At 42.0% G+C, this 20,822-nt stretch overlaps 1 protein-coding gene across 1 annotated transcript; it reads left to right on the forward strand.

The window, feature by feature from the left end:
* The first annotated feature begins 277 nt into the window (after positions 1-277).
* On the forward strand, positions 278-17,964 carry LOC134643529 (cholesterol 24-hydroxylase-like). The gene is made up of 20 exons (XM_063495943.1): positions 278-648; positions 719-796; positions 971-1,052; positions 6,167-6,240; positions 6,981-7,067; positions 7,246-7,384; positions 7,537-7,647; positions 7,734-7,896; positions 8,096-8,161; positions 8,796-8,868; positions 9,314-9,398; positions 9,483-9,593; positions 10,706-10,794; positions 10,922-10,988; positions 11,071-11,220; positions 12,691-12,803; positions 16,808-17,150; positions 17,294-17,395; positions 17,478-17,500; positions 17,769-17,964. The coding sequence occupies exons 1-20, from the start codon at positions 500-502 to the stop codon at positions 17,962-17,964; spliced, it is 2,301 nt and encodes a 766-aa protein (XP_063352013.1). The 5' UTR covers positions 278-499.
* The last annotated feature ends 2,858 nt before the right edge of the window (positions 17,965-20,822 follow it).

A 20,822-nucleotide genomic window follows, 5' to 3' on the forward strand; every position in this document is an offset into this window, starting at 1 on the left:
AGTGTACACATGGGGGCGCTGAGCTCCTGCACAGAAATTTGACTTTTAAAGCAGAGGCAGCACAACAACAGCTACAAAACACGATCAAGACTATCGATTAAAATGTTATCCAATAAAACATCAGTTTTATTAAACGATTCAAAATCACAGATCTAAAACAAACAATATACCTACAATATTGATTGATTTCCCCGCGCGCAGTCGATCTAGAGCTTGATTGATTCCTCCATTAAAACTCGTGTTCACACTAAAAAGTCCAGCAGCACGCATTAAAAACGGGCACCTACCATAATAAATTATCCAAACACAACGGCAAAAGTCTCACACCGAACTATATACCCACTCGCACCAGAGTCTGGAACTTCCCACAGAAGAACACTGACCTCCCCCCACACACCCACTACCTCTTAAAGCTCCTGGGCCAATCACACGGCAGAAGGCAGCAAACTGTCACTTGTTACACACCTTTAACACGGACGTCTCCGGGACATTTTCCAGGATGGCACTTTCCAGCCTGCTTCTGAGCCTGGCTGCTCGGGCACTTACGTTTCTCTTCTTTCTGCTCGTCATTGCGTTTCTTGGCTACTGCTTGTACATTAAATACATTCATATGAAGTATGACCACATCCCCGGGCCGCCGAGGGACAGGTAGGAAAAGTCGTCGGCTGAAACAGTTATGCGGACATTACTTGAGAGTAACTCGCTGTTTCCTCCTCAGTTTTTTCTTTGGACACTCACCAACGATGTTGAAGGCGATGAAAAGTGACGGAATTATACACGACAAATTTCTGGAGTGGTGAGTTTAGCGCAAACAATGTTTTTATGAAGAAAAAGGGGTTAGGGGGTTAATTTCTGCCTATACAACAAATACATTACAGTTCTTACTGTACTCTTTGTATTACAGTGCTTACAGAATCTCGTTATTAATATCATACCCCTTTAAAAGGTTTAATTAAGATGTCACCTGCAGGGCCGAGAAGTATGGACCTGTTTACAGGATAAATGTGCTTCACTACGTTTCACTGTGTACGTACTGTCCAGAGGCCACCAAGGTAAACACTTGTTACTTGACTGTTTTCACATCAGTACACTGGTGTCATTAATAAAGGGTCTATTACTGTAAATCTGTGAATTATTGTGATTAACAGTACCTGTGTATCTCTGCTGTTTCAGTTTAAAATGACTACAGTGCAAAAAGCCTGTTGTGTTTCCAAACCTGTTTTATTTCCAAAATATTGGAAAAGGTAGTTCTAAAACAACTTCAGGAATTTTTAGATGCAAATGGTATTAATGAAAAGTTTCAGTCTGGTTTTAAACCTCGCCACAGCACAGAGACAGCCTTACTTAGAGTTTTTAATGATCTTCTTTTAACTGTTGACTCTGGCTATTCCGTGGTTTTAATTTTACTTGACTTGACAGCTGCTTTTGACACGGTTAACCACAACATTCTTCTATCAAGATTGGAACATGTTGTTGGTCTCAAAGGTACAGTTTTAACTTGGTTTAAATCCTACCTCTCAGAGAGGTCGTTCTCTGTTGCTATGGGGCAACACTCTTCGGCTTCTGCCCCTATTTATTGTGGTGTGCCTCAAGGGTCCGTGCTCGGTCCTGCTCTTTTCTCTTTGTACATGTTGACGTTGGGATTAATTTTTAGAAAATACAACATCTCCTTTCACTGTTATGCTGATGATATCCAGATTTATTCACCTTTGAAATCCAATGTGTCTGCTTCTTTGCAACCTCTGTTCAACTGTTTGCATGAAGTTAAAATTTGGTTATCACATAATTTTCTTACATTGAACGAGAATAAGACCGAAATCATAGTCTTTGGTAGTCAGACTCCGCTAGACCAGTTAGCTGATGTCCTAGGCCCTCTCGCTAGCCATCTCTCACTCACTGTAAGAAACCTCGGAGTGTTCCTGGATGGCTCTTTTAAACTTGAGAAACAGGTCTCCACTGTGGTAAAAAACAGCTTTTGCCAGTTGCGTCAGATATCTAAAGCAAAGCCATTCCTTCCTTTAAAGGACCTTGAAAAGCTTATCCACGCATTTATCACATCCAGATTGGACTACTGTAACTCCCTCTACTCGGGCCTCCAACACTCTTCTCTTTACCGGCTTTAGTTAATTCAAAATGCAGCTGCGCGTCTTTTAACAGGTACGAGAATCTATGAACTCCAATTTTAGCCAAATTACATTGGCTCCCTGTTAAATATCGCATAGATTTTAAAATTCTTTTGTTCACTTTTAAAATTCTGAATAATTTAGTGCCCAGCTATCTTTCTGAACTACTCCACTCATACAATCCCAACAGAGCACTTAGATCATCCAATCACAGGCTCCTAGCACAACCTAGGTCTCGAATGAAGTCGAGAGGTGACCGGGCCTTTGCATCCATGGCACCTAGACTCTGGAATAACCTCCCTGTTGCATTTTTGTACTCCCGAGTTCAATTCAATTCAATTCAATTTTATTTATATAGCGCCAAATCACAACAAAAGTCGCCTCAAGGCGCTTTATATTGTACAGTAGATAGCACAATATTAAATACAGAGAAAAACCCAACAATCATATCATATGACCCCCTATGAGCAAGCACTTTGGTGACAGTGGGAAGGAAAAACTCCCTTTTAACAGGAAGAAACCTCCGGCAGAACCAGGCTCAGGGAGGGGCGGGGCCATCTGCTGCGACCGGTTGGGGTGAAAGAAGGAAAACAGGATAAAGACATGCTGTGGAAGAGAGACAGAGATTAATAACAGATATGATTCGATGCAGAGAGGTCTAATAACACATAGTGAGTGAGAAGGTGACTGGAAAGGAAAAACTCGATGCATCATGGGAATCCCCGGCAGCCTATGTCTATTGCAGCATAACTAAGGGAGGATTCAGGGTCACCTGGTCCAGCCCTAACTATATGCTTTAGCAAAAAGGAAAGTTTGAAGCCTAATCTTGAAAGTAGAGATAGTGTCTGTCTCCCGAATCCAAACTGGAAGCTGGTTCCACAGAAGAGGGGCCTGAAAACTGAAGGCTCTGCCTCCCATTCTACTTTTAAATACCCTAGGGACAACAAGTAGGCCTGCAGTGCGAGAGCGAAGTGCTCTAATAGGGTGATATGGTACTACAAGGTCATTAAGATAAGATGGGGCCTGATTATTTAAGACCTTGTAAGTGAGGAGCAGGATTTTGAATTCAATTCTGGATTTAACAGGAAGCCAATGAAGGGAAGCCAAAACAGGAGAAATCTGCTCTCTCTTTCTAGTCCCTGTCAGGACTCTTGCTGCAGCATTTTGGATTAGCTGAAGACTTTTCAGCGAGTTTTTAGGACATCCTGATACTAAAGAATTACAGTAGTCCAGCCTGGAAGTAATGAAGGCATGAACTAGCTGTTTGACAACTACTCTTTCAAGGATTTTTGATATGAAAGGAAGGTTGGAGATTGGCCTATAATTAGCTAAGACAGCTGGGTCTAGAGATTGCTTTTTAAGTAAAGGTTTAACTACAGCCAGCTTGAAGGCCTGTGGTACATAGCCAATTATTAGAGATAGGTTGATTATATTTAAGATTGAAGCATTAATTAATGGTAGGATTTCTTTGAGCAGTCTTGTAGGAATGGGGTCTAAAAGACACGCTGATGGTTTGGAGGAAGTAATTACTGAAGTTAACTCAGAAGGATCGATTGGAGAAAAAGACTCTAAATGAATATCAATGGTACTGAAAGTAGCTGTAGATAATATTACATCTGTGGGATGATTATTGGTAATTTTTTCTCTAATGATAAAAATTTTATTTCTGAAGCAGTTCATGAAGTCATTACTAGTTAACGTTAAAGGGATGGTTGGCTCAGTAGAGCTCTGACTGTTTGTCAGCCTGGCTACAGTGCTGAAGAGAAACCTGGGGTTGTTCTTATTTTCTTCAATCAGTGACGAATAGTAAGATGTTCTGGCTTTGCGGAGGGCTTTCTTATAAAGCAGCAAACTATTTCTCCAGGCTAAATGATGATCCTCTAAATTTGTGACACGCCATTTCCTTTCCAGCTTACGAGTTATCTGCTTTAGGCTACATGTTTGAGAATTATACCACGGAGTCAGGGACTTCGGATTTGAGGCCTTAGTTTTCACTGGAGCTACAGTATCCAGAGTCGTACGTAGTGAGGAGGTAAAATTATTAACAAGATAATCGACCTCTGTTGGAGTAGCGTTCAGATAGCTGCCCTGCTCTATGTTGGTACAGGGCATTGAAGATGATAACAGTGGGTGGATTATATTCTTAAACTTAGTTACAGCACTTTCAGAAAGACATCTACTTTGATAAAGTCTACTCTCCATTGCTGTGTAATCAATCATTGTAAATGTAAATGTTATCAGGAAATGATCAGACAGCAGAGGGTTTTCAGGAAACACTGTTAAATGTTCAGTTTCTATGCCATATGTTAAAACAAGATCTAGAGTGTGATTAAAGTGGTGGGTGGGTTCTTTTACATTTTGAGAGAAGCCAATTGAGTCTAATAACAGATTAAATGCAATGTTGAGGCTGTCATTTTTAGCATCTACATGGATGTTAAAATCACCCACAATAATTATTTTATCAGAGCTGAGCACTAAATCAGATAAAAAGTCTGAGAAATCAGAGAGAAACTCTGTGTAAGGCCCAGGTGGACGATAGATGATAACAAGTAAGACTGGTTTCTGAGTTTTACAGCTGGGTTGGACGAGGCTAAGCATCAGGCTTTCAAATGAATTAAAAGTCTGTCTTGGTCTTTCGTTAATTAATAGGCTGGTGTGAAAAATTGCTGCCACACCGCCCCCTCGGCCTGTGCTTCGAGGTTTCTGGTAGTTAGAATGACTCGGGGGTGTTGATTCATTTAAACTAACATAATCATCCTGCTGCAACCAGGTTTCTGTAAGGCAGAGTAAATCGATTTGTTGGTCAATTATTAAGTCATGTACTAACAGAGACTTGGAGGAGAGAGACCTAATATTTAATAATCCACATTTCACTGTTTTACTCTTTGGTTCAGATGTGGATACTGTATTGTTCTTTCTTTTTGATTTTTTATGTTTAAGTTTTTTATTGCTGGTTTTTAGTTTGTTTTTTGTCTTTTTGGGAGCTGACACAGTCTCAATGGAGATGGGTTTTTGGGGGGGTAGCAGGAGGAGAGAAGCTGCAGAGAGGCGTGTAAGACTGCAACTCTGCTTCCTGGTCCCAACTCTGGATAGTCATATTTTGGGGGGTTTAATAAATTGGTCCATAGTTCTAGAAATGAGAGCTGCTCCATCCAAAGTGGGATGGATGCCGTCTCTCCTAACAAGACCAGGTTTCCTCCAGAAGGTTTGCCAATTATCTATGAAGCCCACATCGTTTCTGGGACACCACTCAGACAGCCAGCAATTTAAGGAGAACATGCGGCTAAACATGTCACTCCTGGTCTGATTGGGGAGGGGACCAGAGAAAACTACAGAGTCCGACATTGTTTTGGCAAAGTTACACACCGATTCAATATTGATTTTAGTGACCTCTGATTGGCATAACTGGGTGTCATTACTGCCGACGTGAATTATGATCTTACTGTATTTACGTTTACCCTTAGCCAGCAGTTTTAAATTTCCTTCAATGTCGCCTGCTCTGGCCCCTGGAAGACAATTGACTATGGTTGCCGGTGTCTCTAGCTTCACATGTCTGAGAACAGAATCACCAATTACCAGAGTTTGACCCCCGGCGGGTGTGTCGCCGAGTGGGGAAAAACGGTTAGACACATGAACAGGTTGGTGGTGTACCTGGGGCTTCTGTTTAAGACTAGAGTCTATCCAGTCTTTTAAATCACTTCTTAAAACTTATCTTTTTACTTTGGCTTTTGATTCTAACTAGTTGGCTGTTCTAGCTTGTTGTGTTGTTACCTATTGTTTGTTGTCCTGTTTTATTGTTTGTTTTAATTGTCTCATGCTTTTACTGACTGTGAAGCACTATGGTCAACACTGTTGTTTTAATATGTATATAAATAAATTTTGATTTGATTTGATTTCTCTGTGTGAAAGTGCACCCATGAATCCTGTTGGCAGAGGTCCCTGCTAATAAACAGTGCCAGCTACTGGCCTTTTTGGGACTTGTTCACATTTAAAGCCCTCTTCTTGTTTGTCAGACTTTTGTGTCAATTTGTTTCTGGTTTCAGGAAATCCTGATGTCCCCAAAGTACCCCAAACAGAAGTTTGCCTATAAAAGAATCTTCTACCTGTTTGGTCAAAGGTGATGTATCAGATTATCTGATTCGTTGAGTTGTATAATTGTGCTCAGACTTACATTCAGTCATCATGGGCATGAATGTCATGGTAATTTTGGGCTTTAATTATTTCTTTGAGCTTTTCTTTTTCCAGGGTGGAATGATTGTACAGCATACCTCTCTGCTTTCTTTAAAAAAATAAGAATTGAGTGCACAAGTTAGAATTTATTTAGGGTTAGGATATATAGGATATATACATACACTCATAAATGCTTTAATAGTTGGTGGTGAAGTTTCTACGGTGTACAAGAAAGTTAATTCTGTTCATCTGGACGTAGTGTTTTCAGCTGGAGTGTAGTGTATGTAGATATTTGAAGATGTTTGTATAATTTTGACCCTCTGTGAAATTAATTTACACTTGTGAAGTCAGTTGTATCCTGTACAATCTTCCACCCCAGAGAAAAAAACGTTCAAAGAAATCATTAAAACATGATCTTAACATTCATGCCCCTGATAAATATATGTAAACTTCTGACCACAAGTAGTTTGTATTTATGTATCCAAACATTATTGTTCAAACTAAATGCAACTAAGCAGTAACTTAACATGCTGTGTAGCTATGCTAGCAAAAATTTAACTATGATAATAATAAAACCTGCTTTGTGACAGTGTAATGTGTTGAACTCCTGACTTTTACAGAGTTAAAATTATTTGTGTTGCAATCATATTTTGCTATTTTTAATTAATTTTCTCAATATATTTTCAGGTTCTTTGGAAATGGGCTGGTAACAGCACGGGATCATGAGCAGTGGTACAAACAGCGACGCATCATGGACCCTGCGTTCAGCAGCCTGTGAGTTTCACAATTGCCACATAAAGACACAACAGTCTGTGTGATTAACCACTCATCCAGGGTTGGAAACATTTCCCTTTTTTTCTGTGGAATATTATCCTTTAATGAATTTCTGTGATAGTTTGTTGGGATGTCCTGAATGTGCTGCTTTTCTGTCTAAAGCTATCATTACTTCCAGGTATCTGAGAGGTCTAATGGGAACCTTCAATGAGAGGGCAGAGAAACTGATGGATAAACTTGCAGAGCTTGCTGACAGTAAAACAGAAGCTAATATGCGCCATCTTGTCAACTGTGTCACCCTGGATGTTATTAGTAAGGTATCATAGTCAGTTTTACAGATGCAACATGTTTGTTCGTTTTTTCTTAATTCTGATGAAGGCACACGCTTTTATTTTTTAATTTATTTTTATCCAGTTTCTAAGCGTGTTTTAAGTGTGAGTGCAGGTCCATCCATGTCTTGATATTTCAGGTTGCCTTTGGGGTGGACTTGGACCTCTTGAAGAATAGTTCACCTTTCCCTAAAGCCATTGAGACATGTCTGAAAGGAATGGTTACCTATGTTAGAGACATATTTTTTGAGGTATTACTTCAGCGTTTGTTGTTATGCAGTATGTCTGCCAGGAACATTGTTGTCAGAATGCTAAACCCTTCAGTCTGCCATTCCAGTACAATCCAAAGAACAGACGATACGTCAATGAGGTGAGGGAAGCGTGCCGCCTGCTCCGTACAACTGGAGCCAAGTGGATCAGTGAGAGAAAGACCGCCATGCAAAATGGTGACGAGGTCCCCAAAGACATCCTGACACAAATCATCAAAACTGCAAGCCAAGGTTGGAGTCCCCAAATTTCACAATAGACTAGACTAGAGCAATATTTTATTCTCTTTGTGATGAGACAAAGTGAATAAAACAAAAATGTGACCCACAGTTTTTGATGCCTTCTCAGTATGGTGCATGTGGTTTGTAAGTAATGGTGGAAACCAGGAGAAGTTAAATATCAGTGTATCTGTCCATTCTCTTCTCATTTCAGAGGAAAACATGACTGAAGAAGATGAAGAATTTATGCTGGACAATTTTGTGACATTTTTCATTGCAGGTGAGTCTCTGTTGTTTCAGCTTTGATGTGTGAAATGCAGCTGGAAGCTTCTTTGTAGCGTCAGACGAAGCTCACTGCACTGAAGAGTTTTACACAGTATGGTCACTGGTGTCTGTGAATTTGTATCCTGCTGCTGTGTGCTGCAGTTTAATGTTAATGGTAGAGCATCCTGATATATGCTTATCCAGAGGGGCTGCATAATATCTCCACACACACTGTGTCACACAACTCTAGTTCCTGTGTTACTGACTGTTTGTCTCAAATCCCCCCCCCAAAAAGAAAAAATGTATATATATATATTTATTACTCTGTAAAAGATTTCTTCTTTATTTCGACTGTTGTTTACAACTCGGATGCAGCTTTTAAGCTGTCAGCCAAACACACCAACAACAACTCACCCAGGACCCAGTCCAGACTTAAATGCAGTTGAGGTGTTATGAGCTGATGGCACTCAGGTGTGTCCGCCTTCCCCGTAGCCGCGCCACAGACCACGCTCCGCCACATACTCTTTTCTAACTTTGTTTGTGTCCAGGACGATAACATTTGCAAATGATTAAAATAGTAATCAAGAAAAAGAAACGTATGATCTATTTTTGTTACATCACGCATTATTGACAAACTGGTAACATTTTAGGCCAAGAAACAACAGCCAATCAACTGGCGTTTTGCATCATGGAGCTTGGAAGACATCCTGAAATACTGGAGAAGTAAGAAGTCAAACTGAACTCGACAATTTACACTTTCTGTTTACAATTTTCTATATTTTTGCATGAATATAACCTGAAACATGATCTGACTGAACCTACAAGGTCCTACCAGGAAAGAGGACTTAAACAAAAGTCTGTGAGATCTTCAGAAATCTTCTTGTTGTGTGAAAACAACTTCTTCTAATTTGAGCCATCCAAATATTAAACATCAAAAATATTCCCAATCCTGAGATTATATAAATCTGAAGCCCACAGACATGCAGATAGATGTGCATTTTTCTCTATAAAAATTATTTTTGTCATCTATTTAATTGTTTTCTACGTATTTACTCCTACGACCTGTGTTAACCTCTAAAGATGATTTAGGTAATATTTCTGCAGTTCTTATAACTGTGTAATATATAGAGTGAATTTTGGTTTTCTAAATTATATTTTTATTTCTTAGAGCGAAGAAAGAGGTCGATGATGTCATTGGGATGAAACGTGACATAAGCTATGACGACTTGGGAGAGCTGGTCTACCTGTCACAGGTACATGCGGTAAATTTAGTTATTCATTTATTTATTTTAATAACTCACCCAAAGTGTGCACTTCTCATCGTAATCTTCCTTCAGGTGCTAAAAGAGACTCTGAGAATTTACCCCCCAGCCCCGATCACATCTCGTGATGTTGCTGAAGACATGGTGATTGATGGTATCCACATACCCGGGGGATTTAGCGTTGTTGTGAGTCATTTTCATTTTAATATGTTTGTACGCCTAAATGATAAATACATACTGAAGACAACAAATATATGAAGCAAGATATATGGAGTTATGTAGCAAAGAAAAAAAGATAAATAACTTTAAATATGTTTTACAGATTCCTGAAAGTAGCCACCATTAACCTTGTTGACAGCGCTGTAAACTCTTGGCCTTCTCTCAATGAGCTTCATGATGTAGTCACCTGTTAGCTGATTGGTTCCTGCCATAATATGATTTCTATGTAAAGAAAACACGACAGCCCTTCATTATTTTAAGAACTGAAGGTCAGTCAGTCTGGAAAATTGCTAAAACTTTGAATGTGTCCCCAAGTGCATTCACAGAAACCATCAAGCACTACAATGAAACTGGCTCACATGAGGAGCGCACCAGGAAAGGAAGACCAAGAGTCTCAATTTAGTATTCTAAATTGAAGGCACACTGAACCAGCATGGCTAACACAGCATCCTGCAGTGCCATGCCATCCCATCCAGTTTGTGTTTAGTTGGACCATCATTTATTTTTCAACAGGACAATGACCCCAAACACACCTCCAAGCTGTGTAAGGGCTATTTGACCAAGAAGGAGAGTGATGGAGGGCTGCACCAGATGGCCTGGCCTCCACAGTCACCTGACCAATCGAGATGGTTTGGGATGAGATGGACCGCAGAGTAAAGGCAAAAGAACTGCTCAGCATCTCTGGGAACTCCTTCAAGACTGTTGGAAAAACATTTCAGGCGATGACCTCATGAAGCTCATCGAGAGAATGCCAAGCGTGTGGAAAGCAAAGGATGGCTGTTTGGAAGAGTCCAAAATATAAAACATGTTTTGAGTTCTTTCACACGTTTTTGTTTATTACATAATTCCATATGAGTTCAAAGTTTTAATGCGTTCAGTGAAAATCTGCAATGTAAATACTCATGAGAAAAAAAGAAAAAACATTAAATAAGAAAAGTGTCCAAACCTTTGATTGGTAGTGTATGTATAAACAAAATTGTCACAAAGTTGTCAGAAAAACATAAAAAAATTAGGTCTTATTCAAGCAAGTACAAATACATTTATGATTAAAATGTGAAATTAAATCTTCTCATATTTAGTTCAACTCCTATGTGAGTGGGAGACTGGAGAGATTCTTCAAGGATCCACTGAGATTTGATCCAGACAGATTTCACCCAGATGCTCCCAAGTAAGGAACACACTGTTTCACCATGCTGACTTTATTATGTTTAATGTTTGCACACACTTTATTATCTCAGACTAAATCAGTTAAATAGTTCACAGTAACTGAGGCTGTCTCTTATCTGTTCAACAAGGCCTTATTACTGCTACTACCCCTTTGCCCTCGGTCCTCGCTCGTGTCTGGGACAGAACTTTGCTCAGGTGAGGATGATTAAATAACGTAAAGACCCACTCACCTATAAACACACTGACTCATCTCTGTGGGCGCTGTTGTGTTTTTTAGATGGAGGCTAAAGTGGTGATGGCCAAACTGCTCCAGAGGTTTGACTTCACTCTTGTCCCGGGACAGACCTTTGACATCCTGGATGCTGGCACACTCAGACCAAAGAGTGGAGTGTTGTGCACTTTGAGTCACAGGGATTACAAAAATAAGGCAACATCACACAAGTCGTAGAAGAGCATAGAAGAAAAATAGGTTACTCTTCACTAATGCAAACGAAAAACATACTAAAAGCATTAGCGTGAATTTGATAAAATAAATGTATTATAATACTGAAAATATAGGTGGGTTTTTTGTTTCTTTTGTTCCTTTTTTTTTTGATGAGCACTGCCTTGAATATTATCTTTACTTTAATGTAGCTCTGTCATTACTTTTTCATCACTACCACAGGACTTTTAATGCCTATAACATTAACTTAATAATTCTGGATGTCAAAATTTTAAGTAAAGTTAAAATAAATTGAAAATGTCCCTAAATCAGCTTTTATTTGTGTTAATAGCATTACTGACAACAACAAAAAACAGAACTTCATGGTTAAAAATACATCACACACAATTTTATTTAAAATAGAATTGTATTTGTGTTCAGATTTCTGGGCGTGGTCTGCGGTGCCATGCGGACGCACCTGCACGGCATCCGCAATCACGCCCGCCTGTTAAAACATGGGGACTTAAGGGTTGGTGGGTGGTTGTGGTGTGATGTATTTGCGGCTGGCAGCTGAAGAGCTGTACGTACGGTTACGGTGTAACCTTGGTTCTCTTAGTGAGAACAAATTGCAATTATTGTGCATGTAGTTTCACACCACTTTCTTTTGTTATATACTTTATTGAGTCAAGTCATTGAGGGACTTCATGTGTTCTCTAGCATCTCTCCACACCGTTACATAGTCCATATGCAGGGGGTACGACCCCCCTTGGTCGTGGCGTGTGGATATTTCTTTAACCTCCTAGGACCTGGCGTCCACATATGTGGACATCACATTTTGGGTTATTTAGACCAAAATACTGAATTTTGCTCTACAAGGGCCTGATATCAACTTACGAGGACATTATACTGCTACTGTTCAATCAAAATTTTAAATGAATATCCTCATATGTGGCTCTTATTTTTATTAAAAACAAAAATAAGGTAAAAAAAAATCTGGTAATTCTTTGTTCTTACATTCATCAGGTCCCAATCAGCCCAAATATCAAAGAGAAATTAAAAATGCATGCCGTAGCTTGCCATTGCCAGTGTGTGAATGTGTGTGTGAATGGGTGAATGACTGAATGTAGTGTAAAGCGCTTTGGGGTCCTTAGGGACTGAGTAAAGCGCTATACAAATGCAGGCCATTTACCATTTATAAAACAGCTGTGCAGACGTGACAGCGGTGATAGTTTGATCGGAACGCGTCTCCGAGCGGCCTGACAGTGGAGAGATAGTCTCTCACTAAGAGAACCAAGGTTACACCCTAACCATACGTTCTCTAGCATATCGAGACTGTCTCTCCACACCGTTACATATTCCATATGTACGGGGTAACTCTGTAAGACACCCCACGAGGAGACAGTGCAACCGAACCGCCGAGAGTGAAGGTGCCGGGAGTCAGTGACAACGCACTAATAGGCACACCACCCTGGTCAGGGCTTCGCAGATGCAAAGGCCGAGCCAGGGGGCGGAGGCAGCAGTCTGCAGACGCCAGACTGGCCTGAACCGGTCATGCAGGACGCAGGACCACAAGTGATCGGCCACTCAAGGTCAGCCCGGGAACCGCGAAGCAGACCGCCAGGGAACGCAGCACACAGAGCTGCCACGTAGCATCCCGCTGGTCGCATATCATCATCATCATCATCATCATCATCATCATCGTTTATTTGTATAGCACTTTAAGAACACACCAGGCAGACCAAAGTGCTGAACAACACAGATTAAAACAACTACCAAATTAAAAATACAATAAAATCATTAAAAATACAATAAAATTAATAAGAAAGGTGTCAGTTTCCTACAGAGTTAAAAGCCAGGGAATAAAAATAGGTTTTCAATCTTAAAGACCTGCACTGATGACGCTTGTCTAATATGGAGGGGAAAGTTATTCAGCCGCGACTTAGGAACCGACAGCAACAGCTGCTCAGCTGAACGGAGCGAGCGAGGAGGAACATGTGGCTTCAGCAAATCAGATAAGTAGACAGGAGCCAGATCATTTAAAGATTTAAAAACCAATAAAAGGACTTTAAAACGAACCCTAAATTCAATGGGAAGCCAATGCAAGGAAGCCAGAACCGGAGTGATGTGATCGAATTTCCTACTACCGGTTAAAAATTGTCTGCATTTTGCACTAACTGCAGACGTGACAGAGTGCCTGACCCAACCCCTATTAAAAGGGAATTACAATAGTCCAGACGTGAGGTGATAAAAGCATGAATAAGAGTTTCCAAATTGGGTTTGGAAAGGAAAGGCTTAACCTTCGATAGGCGTCTGAGGTGATAAAAAGCTGATTTTACCACCCCATTTACATGACCATCAAAAGTAAGCGCGGAATCAAGTTTAACACCAAGATTAGTGATCGAACTTTTCAAGTGGGAGGTCAAATCACCAAAATCAACATTTGGAGAATCAGTAGAACGATGCGGGCCTTAACATTGCTTCCGTTCTGCGATCTTTAAAATTGAGAAAATTATTTGCCATCCATGATTTAATATCGCTAAGACAGTCAAGCAGTGATTGACATGGGGAGGTATCCAAATGACTAAAAGGTAAATAAAGCTGATGTTACGGGTCCCAGGTGTGAAGACCACAATAACAAAAAGAATACAAATCTGTAAAAAATAAAGGTAGAGTCTCAGAGAAAGAATCACAGGAAGAATCACAGGAGCACTCGTATCTTTTCCCGAATTGCATCTCAAATATAATTTACATTCAGTGCATTCACTTGTCAGATTTGCTCAATAACTGTAAAAGGTAAATAAAAGGCATTTGGCAAATATATGTATCTATGGTTATTACATTCCTCCAGTTTACACTGTTAATTACACTATTCCTTCACTCATTTACATCAGCAGTGCAGATACCATACAATGCCTTAAACGTCTTATTGCTCTTTCTCACATATAGGGCAAACTTAAAATAGCTTATCCACAAATCTGATATAAGTGCATAAATCTTACTAAATTAGACAAAACACACCTGAATGTATTACTTTGCGATGTAACAACATAAATGTACATGCAATCTTAGCTTATTCTTAACATTTCCACATTACTTGAACCATAAAGTGTATATGAGATATTTTAAACTCGAATAATCTGATGTCAGGGCCTTTACAGTTAAATTGGAGCACCGCACACACATATTTGATTGTTAAATGGAGTTTACCAAGTTTAAATACATCCCCCGGGCTGGCGAACTCTCGCGGTAACTCGCGGTAACTCTCGCGATAACTCGCGGTAAATCTCGCGAGACTTGGGGCTGCGCGGCTCAGCTTTACCGCCGCTGCGGTGCCGCGCTTCAGTAACTTTCAACTAAACCCCACTTAAGGTTACATCGGCGGTGTCAACATAACTCTCAGTAAACACTGAAGTAGAACGAGGCACAAAGCCCTCATACACTGTATTTTTAAGACGATACTGACCTGTAAAAATAAAGGTAGAGTCTCAGAGAAAGAATCACAGGAGCACTCGTATCTTTTCCCGAATTGCATCTGAGAGGACAGGAAGTTGGTCCGCTCCAGGCAACCGCGGGCGAACTACAGTGTCAAAAGTTCCGCTTATCATTTCTCACTTTTACTCTCCTCAATTTTTATGGACTACACGTAATGAATGTAAAATAATAATTGTCTTAATTACTGGCGTATATTTTTCTTAGAAATAATAAAATTTACAGCAGGTCTTGGTCCACTGTGTCAAATGCAGCTGTCATGTCCAATAACACAAGCACAGCATATTTACCACGATCAGTAGCAACAAGAATGTCATCCATAACTTTAACAAGAGCTGTCTCCGTACTGTGAAAGGGCTTAAAACCAGATTGGAAGATTTCAGACAGTTGCGAGTCATTCAAGTAATCCAACAGCTGGGTATGTACAATCCTCTCCAAGATCTTGCTTGAAAAGGGAAGCTTGGAGATAGGTCTAAAATTTGACATAACAGAACTATCAAGGCCAGGTTTCTTAAGTAAGGGGTGTATGACTGCATGTTTAAACCCACTAGGAACTTGACCGGTTAACAGACTAGTGATTGATAATTTTCAGGATATAAGGTCCAATGGTAGGAAATACCTTTTGGAGAAAACGGGGAGTAACAACATCGTTCAGGGAACCACAGGGCTTAGCATGTAGCACCAACTCCTCTAAATCAAGCAGAGAAATTGGTGCAAAGGCAGAGAACAGGCTTGAGCAAGGAGCATGCATGGCTGGATCAACAATAGATGGGATCGGAGGCCTCAGGCTAACAGTCTTGTCCACAAAAAAGGTAATGAATTAGGCATAGGCCTATGACATGTGGGCAATGCCAGACAGAGAGTCGGCGCTACAGGCTGGAGAACTCTCACTCACCACAGTGAGGTCTGACTGGCATGTAAGCCGGGCAACACGCCAGGGGAACACAGCCAGCAACCACAGGTCAAGCTAGGGATGTGACCCGTCCATCCTCAAAGCCGAAGCCGCCCTGAGCTGTTGACAGACAGGGGGGGGGGGGGCTGGCAGCCTAGCCTGCGTAAGTGGAGGGCTGAGCAAGGCGATGACCTGAAGGTCCACCTCCAGCACCGTCACCACGTGCTTGTCCGCAGACAGAGGAGCCTCAAGAGTGAACTCGCAACGAGACACTCGAGGTCAGACACAAAGTCCCAGCTACTGGGCGCCCCCGTGCTGGCTGTGTAAGTCCGTGACACACAGACAAAGCACCAACAGGGAGCCAGCATTGCAGGCTGGGGACCTCTCACCTCTCACTCACTGGCTGAAATGTCAGACATAGCGAGGCCTGAGAAGCGCGCAAACCCGTGGCATGCGGTTGGAGCGATGGAATGCCAGAAGCACGGGCGGTCGGCTAGGACGAGCCCGTGTGTAAGCTCCCCAAGGATCTCCAGCTGGAGCCTTCGGTGCCCAGGGCCCAAACCTGGAATCCTAGGAACAGAGTGAGGAGAGGAAGCGTAGCTCACTGAGCCACTGAGTGGGGACCCTACTGGATGCGCAACCCTACAAGAAGCGAGCAACGCCAGACAGGGAGACAGCGCCGCAGGCTGGGGAACAATTACTCGCTGGCTGAGGCATCAGACACAGCGAGGACCGACTGGCAGGCAAGCCGGCGAATGGTCCCTAGAACAGGTCCCTAGCTTGACCTGTGGCAATATGCCAGAGAAACACATCCTGCAGCCGCAGCAGCCTATATGCCAGACAGAGACTAGCTAAAGAGGCTGGAGAACACACATTCGCTAGCTGATGTATCAGACACAGCGAGGTCCGACTGGCGTCCAAAACTGGGGAAGCACGGGCAATATGCCAGGGGAACACAGCCTGCAGCAGTGCTGGCCATTAGGCCCAACTCAAAGGATGTCAGGAGGGAGGAGGGCAGCTGGAGGACAGCTGAGCCTAGGCTCCGAGTCCTCCCCGCTTCAACTGAACACGGCCGTCTCCACACGCCTGCATAGGCCCCTCAGCACAGTGAGGTGGCCGCAGGGTAGACAGGCAGTCCATCAGGCAACCCTGGTCGTCTGACCGGAGCCAAGCGTCAAAAACATCAAACTCCTGACAATCAACCTCCACCAGCCCAGGCCTCACAGAGGCGGGGCCATGGGAGGGAAATGCTGTGGGAGGGCCCCGGAACCAGACAACCCAGACATGGGTTCACCCGTCCGGACCCCACTCCATTGGCAGCCAGAGGGGATGGAACTTCTTCAACATCCACCTCACGATAATCAACCTCCACCGGTCCAGGCCTCACAGAGGCGGGGCCATGGGAGGGATGCTGTGGGAGGGGCCAGCAGTGAATCAGCAACAGGTGTGGGAGGGGACCCAGCCCATGGCCTGCCTATCTGGTGTCATAGCAGTGGCAGCCATGTTCCCCATAGTAGCCTGTTCTCTCATGTTGGAGGCAGGAGAAGGGGCAGGGGTGGGCCATTTAATGCTTTCAGGAAAACCAAGCACGGTCTGCCTAGTTCGTGCTGGCAACAAAGCAGTGCATGCAAGCGTCAGCTTCTTTAGCCAGCACAGCATGCTCTAGGCTGCTTTTCCTTTTTTTCCTTTTTCGCCCAGGCACAGCAACACTGCTTGTGCCTATCGTCAAAAGGCAAAAATGCCATAAACAGACATGTTTGGGACGTGTGGGCTGCCATACTCCTGCTACCAAGCAAGGGGGTGGGTCCACACGCTAACCAGGAAGTGCTAACAGGTAGCCGGCACTAGCAGCAACCTGAATTCCCCTTTCACTGTTTATTAGCTCCTGCGTCACAGTGCTGACAGGTAAAGGCATATGCTTGGAACTCTGACACATTTCCCCAATGTAGCCAAGCTATGAGCGGAGCCCTGCTGGCCGCGTTAACCCGCGAGCTGCGGGCGACACGCCAGACAGGCTAACCGGCTGGAATGCTACTCGCAGGCCGACTAACGATTAGCCGGCATGAACCGTAGCCTAATTCCCCACTGTTCATTCCCCACAGTGTTAAGCAGGCCAACAGCGAACGCTTGGAATGCTGAAGCCGTATCCCCTCTGTGTTTACATACTTCGCAGCCGAGCTGCACAGTGCCCAGGCGACAGCGTATGCTTGAACGCTGAAGCCGTGTCCCTGCTGTGTTTGCTCACTGTAGCCGAGCTACTAGCTAGCCGGCAGCCGCACAGCGTGGTCCGACCGGCGCAGAAGCCTATTTTTCGAGGCGATAAGCTGGGGAAGGGAGACCAACCAAGGGGAGAGCTAAGGGCCAGCTAGGGGGAACCAAGCTAAGGGATACCAGGGCATACCAGTGGAATACCAGGGGAATACCGCACAGACCCCCACAGAGTCGAGCTTTTCAGTTCAGTTCGCTGCATTTCAGTGTGGAGCCCTCTTTCTTCAGCTCCACCTGCTTGCAGTGGAAAAACCAGCTTGGTCACACTCTTTATTTTGTAACATTTTTGTGGTCTTAAAACAGTATTTCTAAACTGGGGTTGAACCTTGGTGTTTTTCAAGATGGCTGCTAGGGTGCAGACACATAGCTTGGCAGGTCCTGTGCTTTTGCCAAAAAAAAAAAAACCACCTAAAAAACCATCTAAAAACCCCTGGATCTTGACATCAACTTGTCTTTTTGTTTTTATGCATTTTTATCTTCTGTGGAGTTTGACATGTCCAAGAAAGCTGGATAACTATACCACTTTCCCAGCCAAATGGAGTCAACATGTTTTGTTCACAAGATTCTTGGATTTTGGTCATGCTAGACCACCCCCAGGTAAACATGAACAATTAAATACACCACAATTGTCCCTGGAGATTCTGAAACTTGTTCTGATGTTACTTTTGGCTGGTGATATAGAACTAAATCCTGGACCTATTTCAAACATCAGTGATTTGGACTGGCTACAACTAATTAGCCAAGTTAGCCTATGGGCACAGCTATCTCTGCGTTGCTTTCCACCTCAACTAACTGTGCTCCAACCACCCTCCCAGTTAATAAGGCTACATCTGCAACTAATAGTGTTTACGCCCCTGTTGTCCAGGCCTCCAATCTGGGCTGCCTGGGCCTCCAATCTGGGCTGCCTGGGCCCCCCACCTGCTGTACCTCAACTACAGTCTCTGGTAAAGTGTTTCTCATCATTAAATGCTCATAGCATTGTCAACAAAAGGACAAGAAATCCTGCTATTAAAAGTTACAGAGGAACAAAGATCTGCAAGACATTTAATCAGGCTAAAGTAATCTGGGACACTAAAAATAAACCAAAGGGGCTTCTATGTGGACACATTAACATTCGTAGTATGTTACCAAAGCATGAACAACTGGAACATATTCTAAGCAATTCCAATATTTCTATTTTGGGTATGTCTGAATCTTGGCTCACAAGTTCTTCTCCTGAGCCTGCGGTTGTCTTTCCAGAGTACACAGTATTCAGAAAGGATAGAATTGGAACAAGAGGAGGAGGAATACTTGTGTATGTAAAAAAACACCTGGATTGCTCTTTACTTAGTTCACCAATAGATGTTGAAATAGAACATATTTCTATTAAAAATCACTCTTTCCCCAGAAATGTCATTTACGTTGATCTGTTTATATTGCCCTGTTTATATTTTTTAAATGTCATACTATAAATAATAAGTCTAATGAAATAATTGTAATGGGAGATTTTAATGTCAACTGGGACTGTGAAAAGGACTGAAAAACACTCAAGGACATAATGGAGACTTTAAACTTTACTCAACACATTGAACAACCCACAAGAATAACGAGACACTCTAAAACTAAAATAGATCTGGTTTTCAGTAATAAGCCCGAGCGAATTATTAAATTTTATAATTTTATCACTGGTATTTCAGACCACAATTTTATATTATTCTCTAGAAAACTTATAAAATCACGGGTTAAGAATCACTTTCATAGTTCATCTAATAGGAGATCCTTTTATGAATTTATACCAAGAAGTCAGCGACAAAATGTAGCAGAAGCATTAGCATCAGTTAACTGGGAGCCTTTATTGTGTAGTGATGATCCACAATTCTGTAGCAGTCACTTCACTGACATTGTCAATGTTATGTTATATCAACATACTCCATTAGAGGTCGACAAAAAATAAAGACAACATCTAATCTGCCCTGGTTAAACAAAGAATGCAAGAATCTAATGAAAACAAGAGATCAATTACTAAAACAGTTCCTGAAAACAGGTCTAACTCTGGATAGACAGAGATTTACTTCAATGCGGAACAAAGTAACAAGAAGTTTGAGACAGGCCAAAGCAAATTTCTTTATAAATATAATTGAAAGAGCCAAAGGTAATGGTAAAAATTATCTGGCAACACCTAAATAAATTGCTTGGCCGTCATTCACACAAAAACAAAAATACAATTGAACTTTATGTAAATAACTCTATTGTTAGAGAGCCTCTATCTATTGCCAGTAACTTAAACACTTTCTTTATCTCATCTGTTAAGGAGATCAGTCAGAGCTTTGACTCAGTCGTATGCTCTGATAATGTGAATGATGTTGGTCAAAATTTGTTCACCATCACTCATATTTCAGACACTGAAGTTGCTAAACTAATTACAGGTTTAAAACAATCAAAAGCACTTGATGTATATGGTATTAACACAAATTTCCTAAAGGAACATATGGATTTGCTTGAACGTCCAACAACTTATGTTTTGAATATGTCTTTCGAACATTCCATTGTTCCAACAGATTGGAAAATTGCTGCAGTTACACCAATTTTCAAAGCAGGTGTGAAGACTGACATGTCTAATTATCGCCCCATAAGCATACTCCCGGTCATATCTAAAATAGCTGAGAAGTGGGTGGTTAAACTCCTCACTGCTCACCTAGAAAACACCCAACCCTCATTACATCCATTGCAGTTTGGTTTTCGGGCACATCACTCCACAGACACTGCCCTGTGTATGTTAGTGGAGAACTTGAAGAGCTTGCTGGACAAGAGTCCCTGTGTTGGAGTGGTATTTTTAGATCTGAAGAAGGCTTTCAACTCTGTAAACCATCAGATATTGTTGTCCAGATTGACTCAGTTTAATATCTCCAGTCAGGCTCTTCAGTGGTTTGCCTGATATCTCTCACACAGGAAACAGTGTGTGGTGTTGGACGGGGTTAAA

Source organism: Pelmatolapia mariae, linkage group LG15, assembly GCF_036321145.2.
Source record: "Pelmatolapia mariae isolate MD_Pm_ZW linkage group LG15, Pm_UMD_F_2, whole genome shotgun sequence".
NCBI classification, from domain to species: domain Eukaryota; kingdom Metazoa; phylum Chordata; class Actinopteri; order Cichliformes; family Cichlidae; genus Pelmatolapia; species Pelmatolapia mariae.